Here is a 9,518-nt window from a genome sequence, read left to right as displayed (position 1 = left end):
TCTCCCCCCCCCCCCTCTCTCCCCCTTTACATGGCTGCTGCTGCTGCTTTCCTGTTTACTGTCAGACGCTGCTGTGTGTGTGTGTGTGTGTGTGTGTGTGTGTGTGTGTGTGTGAGACCTTCCTCCTCCTCCTCCTCCTCCTCCTCCTCTTCTTCTTCTTCACATCTGCTTCTGTTTTCTCCTCCTCTTCCTCCTCCTCCAGCACACAATCATGCTTCTCCTCCTCCTCCTCCTCCTCCTCCTCCTTTCTCCTCCCTCCTCCCTCTTCCCTCCCTCCCTCCTCCTCTTTTTATTTTCTTTTATTGCTTTTTTTCGTGTGTGTGAGACGTGTTTTTTTGTTTTTTGTTTTTTTTTTCGGGTTGTTTCTGACCTGATCAAAAAAAAAAGGTCAGAGTGCTTTTTTTTTTTTTTTTTTTTCATTTCATTTCATTTCTTTTTTTTTTTTTTTTTGGTGTTTTCTTTTACGATGAAGCTATAGAGACAAAACTAAAAAAAACAAAAACAAACACTGGCTGTGGGCGAGGAGCGAGGCGGCGGCGCATCTGAAGAGAGAAACAAACAGAAGAAAAAAGAAAAAAAAGAGGAAAGTAAAGAAGAAGAAGAAGCAGCTCTGCTCTCCCTCCGTGTATTTTCTTTGTATATTATAAACATTTATTTAACTCAAGTTGCAGTTTGAGGTAAACAGATATTTTCAAAATGTGTATGCTCCAAAAAAATAATCATTAAAATGTTTGCAAAGTATGAAGTTAAAAAAAAACAACAACACACTGAGTCCTGTGGTGTGTGTGTGTGTGAGAGAGACTGTGTGTGACTGTGTGTGTCTGTCTGTGTGTGTGTGAGTGTGAGAGAGAGAGACTGAGTGTGTGTGAGTGAGACTGAGTGTGTGTGTGAGACAGACTGTGTGTGTGTGAGAGACTGTGAGAGAGACTGTGTGTGTGTGAGACTGACTGACTGTGTGTGTGAGTGTGTGAGAGAGACTGAGTGTGTGTGTGTGTGTGAGAGAGAGAGAGACTGTGTGTGTGAGAGAGAGACTGAGTGTGTGTGTGTGTGAGAGAGAGAGACTGTGTGTGTGTGTGTGTGAGAGAGAGAGAGACTGTGTGTGTGTGAGAGAGACTGTGTGTGTGTGTGTGTGTGAGAGAGAGAGAGACTGTGTGTGTGAGAGAGAGACTGAGTGTGTGTGTGTGTGTGAGAGAGAGAGAGACTGTGTGTGTGAGAGAGAGACTGAGTGTGTGTGTGTGTGAGAGAGAGAGACTGTGTGTGTGTGTGAGAGAGAGAGACTGTGTGTGTATGTGTGTGAGAGAGAGAGACTGAGTGTGTGTGTGTGTGAGAGAGAGAGAGACTGAGTGTGTGTGAGAGAGAGAGAGACTGAGTGTGTGTGTGAGAGAGAGAGACTGAGTGTGTGTGTGTGTGAGAGAGAGAGAGACTGAGTGTGTGTGAGAGAGAGAGAGACTGAGTGTGTGTGTGTGTGAGAGAGAGAGAGACTGAGTGTGTGTGAGAGAGAGAGAGAGAGACTGAGTGTGTGTGTGAGAGAGACTGAGTGTGTGTGTGAGAGAGAGAGAGACTGACTGAGTGTGTGTGTGAGAGAGAGAGAGAGACTGTGTGTGTGTGTGTGTGTGTGTGTGAGAGAGAGAGAGACTGAGTGTGTGTGCGAGACTGACTGTGTGTGTGTGTGTGTGTGAGAGAGAGAGACTGTGTGTGTGTGCGAGACTGACTGTGTGTGTGTGTGTGTGTGAGAGAGAGAGACTGTGTGTGTGTGTGAGAGAGAGAGAGAGAGACCGAGTGTGTGTGCGAGACTGACTGTGTGTGTGTGTGTGTGTGAGAGAGAGAGACTGTGTGTGTGTGTGTGAGAGAGAGAGACTGTGTGTGTGTGTGTGTGTGAGAGAGAGAGAGACTGAGTGTGTGTGTGAGAGAGACTGTGTGTGTGTGTGTGTGTGTGTGAGAGACTGAGTGTGTGTGTGTGTGAGAGAGAGACTGAGTGTGTGTGTGTGTGTGTGTGTGTGTGTGTGTGTGAGAGAGAGACTGAGTGTGTGTGTGTGAGAGAGAGACTGAGTGTGTGTGTGTGAGAGAGACTGAGTGTGTGTGTGTGTGTGAGAGAGAGAGAGTGTGTGTGTGTTTGTACTTGTATTTCTATGTTTATGGGGACTTTTGGGGTTTTGGAAGTGAGGACATTTCAGCCCTCGCTTTAGGGGTTTTAGTGTGTGTGTGAGACTGACTGTGTGTGTGTGTGTGTGTGTGTGAGACTGTGTGAGTGAGACTGACTGTGTGTGTGTGTGAGACTGACTGTGTGTGTGTGTGTGTGTGTGTGAGACTGTGTGAGTGAGACTGACTGTGTGTGTGTGTTTGACCAGCAGGGGGCAGAAGAGACAGCTTAAAGGGTCAATTCACTTAAACAATTATAATAAAAAGTCAAATTAATGCTGTGAGGAAGAAAATAACTTTTATATCAATGAAGCTGAATTTAAAAACTAGATTAAATTGATCAGTTATTAGTTTTAAAGTTACTATTTTAATAATTAATTTTCAGTCAAACATGAATATTTTCTGGTTTCTTACATTTTGATCCACTTTTTAAAATCAGTTTCTAACATTTTCTAAAGAAGCCGAATCGATTCATCAAGAAAACAATGATCAGATTAATCTTTTATTCATATTAACCCTCCTGTTGTGCTTGAGTCAAGGAAGGAAAGAAGGGAGGGAGGAAGGAAAGGAAAGAAGGAAGGTAGGAAAGAAAGAGGAGGGAGGAAAGAAGGAAGGAAGGGAGGAAAGAAGGACAGAGGAAAGAAAGAGGAGGGAGGAAAGAAGGACAGAGGAAAGAGAGAGGAGGGAGGAAAGAAGGACAGAGGGAGGAGGGAGGAAAGAAGGAAGGAAGGACAGAGGAAGGAGGGAAGAAAGGGGGATGAGGAAGTACAGATGGAAGGAAGGAAGGAAGGGAGGAAAGAAGGACAGAGGAAAGAAAGGGAGGAAGCAATAAGGAAGGAATAAGAAAGGGAGGAAAGGAGAGAGAAAGGGAGGAAGGAAGGAAAGGAAAAAATGAAGAAAGGAAGGTAGGAAAGGATGACAGAGGAAAGAAGAAAGGAGAGAGGAACGAAGAAGGAGGAAGCAATAAGGAAGGAAAGGAGGGAAAGGAAAGAAGGAAGAAAGGACAGAGGAAAGAAAGAAGGAAGGGAGGAAGCAATAAGGAAGGAATAGGGATGGAAAGATGGGAGGAAATGAAGAAGGAAAGAAAGAAAGGAGACACAAGTTAAAAAAAAACTACTTTATTTAAACTTTAATATTTACAATCAATACATGGATCTGATTGGCTGTCAGCAGCAGGAAGTGATTAATCATCAGTTTGTGACTTTTTATGATTTAAAGTTTCAACGAGTTTAAATTTAAACATTCAGATTTTTAATTAATTGATCAGTTTCTCTTTGATCTTCACGCCGTCGTCTGATTGGTTAATTGATGACTCGTCTCAGCCGTCGGCCATCTTGTCGAGAGCGGTGAGCGGCGCCAGGATGCGGCTTCGGTTCGTTTCCACGACGATCCCGTTCTGGATCATCTCGTCCAGGATCACGTGGACCCGGTCCAGGTTGAACATGATCTGAGGAGGGGGGGGATCAGGAAGTAAACAGGAAATAGACAGGAAACAGACAGGAAGTAAACAGGAAACAGCTGTGTCTGAAAGGATACGTCCAGTTCGCTCTGTGGAGAGAAAAAAAAACTGATTTTACTTGGAGACCTCGAACGCATCATGAAGGAAAAACTGATTTTACACGGAGACCTCGAACGCATCATGAAGGAAAAACTGATTTTACACGGAGACCTCGAACGCATCATGAAGGAAAAGTTTCAGTTTTAATCTTAAAAAACTTTAAAAAGCTGATTAATCACCAAATGTTCTGATAATTGATGAATTATTGAAACTTTAAATATGAATATTTTCTGATGAGACGTTCGAGGACGTCGGATTTCAGAAACATTAATCCACATTTCATCATTTTGACATTTTTTAAAGTCTTAATCTGAACATTTAATCTTCAAATGATTGTTTTTTTTACTTGATTTGATATTTTTCTATTTATTCTTAGTTTTATTTTATTATTTTACTGCTAAAACAAATTATTTTCCATCTTTTTTAACATTTCACTTCATTATATTAAAGATGTAGCACAAATACACTAGCTATTATATTATTATGTGTGAAATGGAGAATACATGTCTGTTATAATGTTTTAACCCTTTATAGGACACTCATTGAAAGGAAGGAAGGAAAGTAGGGGGGAGGAAAGAAAGAGAGAAGGAGGGAGGGAGGAAGGGAAGAAGGAAGGAAGGAAGAAGAAAGGGGGATGGAGGAAGGAAGGGAGGAAGGACAGATGGAAGGAAGGAAGGAAGGAAGGAAGGAAAGGAAGGAAAGAAGGAAGGAAGGACAGAGGAAGAACAGATGGAAGGAAGGAAAGGAAGGAAGGAAGGAAGGAAAGAAGGAAGGGAGGAGAGAAGGAGGGAGGGAGGAAGAACAGATGGAAGGAAGGAAGGAGGAAGGAAGGGAGGAGAGAGGGAGGAAGGAAGGACGGAGGAAATAAGGAACGAGGGAGGGAGAAAGGAAAAGAGGAAGGGAGGAAGGAAGGGAGGGAGGGAAGGAAGGAAGGAAAGGAAGAAAGAATGAAGGAGAGAAGGAGGGAGGAAGAACAGATGGAAGGAAGGAAAGGAAGGAAAGAAGGAAGGAAGGACAGAGGAAGAACAGATGGAAGGAAGGAAAGGAAGGAAGGAAGGACGGAGGAAGGAAAGAAGGAAGGGAGGAGAGAAGGAGGGAGGGAGGAAGAACAGATGGAAGGAAGGAAGGAGGAAGGAAGGGAGGAGAGAGGGAGGAAGGAAAGGAAGGAAGGACGGAGGAAATAAGGAACGAGGGAGGGAGAAAGGAAAAGAGGAAGGGAGGAAGGAAGGAAGGAAGGAAGGAAGGATATTTTGGGATATTTACAGTAAAGGGTTAAACTCACCACTCTGCTGAAGTATTTATCTAAAACCTCCACGAAGTTATGAACCAGCTCGTAGATGGAAAGCTCGTTCTGATTAAAACACACAAATTAAACATTAAAACTCAGATATGAACCCTCCTGGTGTCCTCCAGTCAAGGAAGGAAGGAGGGAAGGATAGAAGGAGGGAGGAAAGAAGGGAAGAAAGAAGGATAGAAGTAAGGAAGGAAAGGATGGAGGAGGAAGAAGGGAGGGAGGAAAGGAAGGAGTGAAGGAAGGAAAGGAGGAAGGAAGAAAGTGGATGGAGGATAGGAGGAGGAAGGAAGGAAAGGAGGACAGAGGAAAGAAGGAAGGACGGAGGGAAGGAAGGAAGGGGAGGGAGGAAGAAGGAAGGAGTGAGGGAAGGAAGGGGATGGAGGATGGGAGGAAGGAAGGAAGGAGGGAGGAAAGGAGGGAGGAAGAAGGAAAGAAAGGAGGAAGGAAGGAGTGAAGGAAGGAAGGGGAGGGAGGATAGAAGGGGGAAGGGAGGAGTGAAGGAAGGAAGGGGAAAGGAGGGAGGAGGAAGGAAAGGAGGAAAGGAGGAAGGAAGGAGTGAAGGAAGGAAGGGGAGAGAGGATAGAAGGGGGAAGGGAGGAGTGAAGGAAGGAAGGGGATGGAGGATAGGAGGAGGAAGGAAGGATGGAAGGAAAGGAGGACAGAGGAAAGAAGGAAGGACGGAGGGAAGGAAGGAAGGGGAGGAAGAAGGAAGGAAGGAAGGAAGGAAGGAAAGGAGGACAGAGGAAAGACGGAAGGAAAGGAGGACAGAGGAAAGACGGAAGGAAGGGGAGGGAGGATAGAAGGGGGAAGGGAGGAGGAAGGAAGGAAGGGGATGGAGGATAGGAGGAGGAAGGAAGGATGGAAGGAAAGGAGGACAGAGGAAAGAAGGAAGGAAGGGGAGGGAGGATAGAAGGGGGAAGGGAGGAGGAAGGAAGGAAATGACAGAGGAAAGAAGGAAGGAAGGGGAGGGAGGATAGAGGAAAGAAGGAGGGAAGGAAGGGGAGGAAGAAGGAAGGGGAGGGAGGATAGAAGGGGGAAGGGAGGAGGAAGGAAGGGAGGAAAGAAGGAAGAAGGAATGAACAGTCAAAACAGACGGGGTCTATTTGACCCGGGAGGACGACAGGAAGTTTAAACATGAATAAACAGATATTAAATATATTAAATATAAATAAATAGATATGAAAGTGTTGGCGTGTGACTCCCACCTCGCTGTCAGTGACTCCCACCACGATGTAGAGCGCCGCGTACTGGCGGTAAACCAGTCTGAAGTCTTTGTACTCCACGAAGGAACACTGGGAAGAAGCAGAGAGGCGTTCAGGGACCAGCAGCTCGTTAGTAAACATCACTTACTGGATGCCGTGAGTAGTTCAGGGACCTGGTCTTTCTTCCGGGACAAGCAGCATCGCACCACGTCGGCCTCCAGCGGCGCTCTGCGGCTCAGCTCCACCGGGTCGTAGTAACGAGACAAACGAGTCTGACCCTGCCGGTTCACCATCAGCACGAACTTTATCATCCTCCCACTGGCTCACGGGCCTGTGACATCACACACATTACGTCATCATATCATCCTCTGATTGGCTCAAAGGCCTGTGACATCACACACAGACAATACGTCATCATGTTAGATTAGTTTATATTATACTATAGTTTTATATCATAGTTATTATATTATTAAAGTTAAGTTTGTAGTTATATTAGTTATTTTGTAATTTACACAGTTGAGTGGGTTCTAGATTATGTTGAAAATATTAAATAATTAAATTGATGCAACCAACAGTTATTTTTATAGTTATTTTCCAACATATTATTAGTAGTAGTAGTAGTAACAGTATTGTGGAGTATTTCAACAAACTGCATCTCAGCTTATTAATTATATAAATTAGAAAATATCAGATTATCAGATATTTATTACTTATATTTATTATTTGTACGGTTCCGGTTTGTCCGAGCAGCACTTGAAGGCAGCACACTGTCACGTTACATATTAACGGTTGTAACTGTTAATTATACCCGTTACTGTCAGTATTTAAACTTTACCGGAGCGTTTCTACTGACCGTTAAACTGCGTCACTTCTCGGTTATTAAAGGAAACTCACCGTGTTAGCCGTTAGCCTGTATCTGAGCTGTAGCTAGCAGGCTAACAGGCTAGCCGCTGTTAGCTCGTTTCAGACTATAAACTCATATTATATTAAATTATATTAAATTATATTAAAGCTTCACATCAGTTTAAACACCAACGGTTAACATTAAACAGTTTAATTAAGCTCGTTTAAAACTAACGGCTGTTTACAGCTGATAAAGCTAACAAGGCTAACTGGCGCTAGCAGTTTCAGCGCAGGCGCAGTAAGGCCCTTGGTGTGGTGTGTTCAGGTGTATCAGTAAAGATGAGAAATCAGAGTTCGAAAACAAAAATAATGTTAAATGTGCATAAATACATGTGTACATATTAATTATAAATATTATTTAAAAATACATATAATAACACACACACACACACACACACACACACACACACATATATATATATTTATTTATTTACATATATACACAAAAATAAATGTGTGTGAATATGTAAATATTTTGTGAAAGCACAGTTAATCACCTCTACTATATTGTGATATTTAATTTCTATATTCACAATGAACACTTTGCACATAATTTAAAACACGCTATGCACCATTGTTAAGCATTTCTTTAATGTTTTTTATTTTCACCTTAATGTCAAGAGAATTGTTAAGTGTTCTATCTATCTATCTATCTATCTATCTATCTATCTATCTATCTATCTATCTATCTATCTATCTATCTATCTATCTATCTATCTATCTATCTATCTATCTATCTATCTATCTATCTACACGAATAAGAAAACTTAATAAACATACCTGGGAGGGAAAAAAAACAAACAAACCACACAGATTATTGGATTTATAAGAGACTATGATTTCCGACCCTCTCTGCTGCCCCATGAACGCCCCGCAGTGTGTTTGGATGTCCCGGCATGCATTGCGGCCGGGGTGACCGGGAGGGAGAGACAGCAGTAATGGCGGCCGGTTAGCTACACACACAGACACCGAGTCACAGCAGCCTCTCACACCGGAGCTGACACACGGGCTCCGGGAGGGCACGGGAACCCTTCAGCGGGGAATCTAACTTCTAGTGTTATTAAAAACAAATATGGATGAGCAGCCTGGAGGAGGAGGAGGAGGTGCAGGAGGAGGAGCCCTGCAGCAGCCGTGCAGCAGCAGCAGCAACAGCGGAGGAGGAGGTGCAGGAGGAGGAGGAGGTGGAGGAGGTGGTGGTGGTGGTGGTGGTGGAGGAGTCATGGTGCCCCACCAGCCGGAGGAGCTGCCCCGGCCCCAGCAGCAGTACACCATCCCCGGCATCCTGCACTACATCCAGCACGAATGGGCCCGCTTCGAGATGGAGAGGGCCCACTGGGAGGTGGAGAGGGCCGAGCTGCAGGTAGGGAAGCCCGGGGAGAGGAGGTGGAGAGGGCCGGGGAGAGGAGGTGGGGAGGGCCGGGCTGCAGGTAGGGAAACCCGGGGAGAGGAGGTGGAGAGAGGGGTTAACCCGGGAAGAGAGAGGCTTAGCCCGGGCTGAGGGAGCTGGAGAGGGGCCGGTGTTACGGTTCAACTGGTGACCGTGTTATCTGGTGACTTTCTCATATTACAGTATAAATTAGGAGAGGTGAGTTAGTTTTATGAACACAGTTTAACTAACATAAGTGGTTAATGTAACTTAGATATTAAACACAGATTGTTATTTATGTAAAAAGAAAAGCTTTTAGGAGAACAGGTTGGTGACAGTCATCAGATAACACGGTCACCAGATAAACCGAAACACCGGGCTGAGGGAGCTGGAGAGGCCGAGCTCCAGGTAGGGAAACCCGGGGAGAGAGAGGGGTTAGCCCGGGGGAGAGAGCTGGAGAGGGCCGGTGTTATGATGGAGCTGGTGACTTAATCATTTTACAAGATATAAGAGGTGACTTAGTTTTATGAACACAGTTTAATGTTTAACATCATCACACATGACAGACACTTGACTTGAGTGTTAATGCTTAAACGTTTGAATGAATGAATTACTGCTAAACAAACAATAAAAAGAAAATAATGTAATGACAAAGTAATAAATCAAACTGAACCTTTTTAAAAACAGCTTATGAAGTGATATGACAGTAGAAAGTCTATTTAACTTGGAGACTCTAATAGTAGTTTTTTGTTATAAAAAATAAAAAATAATCTTCAGCTCAGTGTGCAGGTGTTGTCATCTTTTAATTAAATGAAAAGAAACATATTTAAAATGTTAAACATTATCACAAAGGAAGGGGAAGTTCATTGAGTGTTAATGCTTAAATGTTTGAATGAATGAATGGCTGCTAAAATATAAATCAAAGCAAACAATAAAAAGAAAATAATGATATTAAGTGATTAATTTTTATTCAAACATAGAAACAGCTTATGAAGTGATGTGACAGTAGAAACAACAGCAGGACTCAGAAAGCGACAGTAAAATAAAAGAAGTGAT

At 43.6% G+C, this 9,518-nt stretch overlaps 2 protein-coding genes across 2 annotated transcripts; one reads left to right on the top strand and one right to left on the bottom strand.

Annotated features, from left to right (window-relative positions):
* Positions 1-3,307: 3,307 nt before the first annotated feature.
* LOC128354810 (AP-4 complex subunit sigma-1-like) lies at positions 3,308-7,327 on the bottom strand. The gene is made up of 6 exons (XM_053314960.1): positions 7,088-7,327; positions 6,367-6,524; positions 6,197-6,283; positions 4,980-5,048; positions 3,676-3,687; positions 3,308-3,586 (listed from the first exon to the last, which is right to left on the bottom strand). Exons 2-6 carry the CDS (start codon positions 6,502-6,504, stop codon positions 3,458-3,460), a joined length of 435 nt encoding a protein of 144 aa, XP_053170935.1. The 5' UTR covers positions 6,505-6,524; positions 7,088-7,327; the 3' UTR covers positions 3,308-3,457.
* A 688-nt stretch (positions 7,328-8,015) lies between these two features.
* Positions 8,016-8,992, top strand: LOC128354811 (striatin-3-like). Its single transcript, XM_053314961.1, has 2 exons — positions 8,016-8,479; positions 8,851-8,992. Exons 1-2 carry the CDS (start codon positions 8,169-8,171, stop codon positions 8,990-8,992), a joined length of 453 nt encoding a protein of 150 aa, XP_053170936.1. The 5' UTR covers positions 8,016-8,168.
* Positions 8,993-9,518: the final 526 nt, after the last annotated feature.

This window comes from Scomber japonicus, unplaced genomic scaffold (assembly GCF_027409825.1).
Source record: "Scomber japonicus isolate fScoJap1 unplaced genomic scaffold, fScoJap1.pri scaffold_627, whole genome shotgun sequence".
NCBI lineage: Eukaryota > Metazoa > Chordata > Actinopteri > Scombriformes > Scombridae > Scomber > Scomber japonicus.
This window is presented reverse-complemented; position numbering and strand designations above follow the sequence as displayed.

What these genes read in the sequence shown, in the direction of transcription:
- LOC128354811 (XM_053314961.1), top strand. Translation starts at nt 8,169, where the DNA reads ATGGATGAGCAGCCTGGAGGAGGAGGAGGAGGTGCAGGAGGAGGAGCC. An exon ending in GGGAAGCCCGGGGAGAGGAG is followed by an intron (nt 8,480 to 8,850) that starts GTGGAGAGGGCC and finishes GGGCTGAGGGAG; the next exon opens with CTGGAGAGGCCGAGCTCCAG.
- LOC128354810 (XM_053314960.1), bottom strand. Translation starts at nt 6,504, where the DNA reads ATGATAAAGTTCGTGCTGATGGTGAACCGGCAGGGTCAGACTCGTTTG. An exon ending in TGTCCCGGAAGAAAGACCAG is followed by an intron (nt 6,284 to 6,366) that starts GTCCCTGAACTA and finishes GCTTCTTCCCAG; the next exon opens with TGTTCCTTCGTGGAGTACAA. An exon ending in TGGGAGTCACTGACAGCGAG is followed by an intron (nt 5,049 to 6,196) that starts GTGGGAGTCACA and finishes TGTTTTAATCAG; the next exon opens with AACGAGCTTTCCATCTACGA.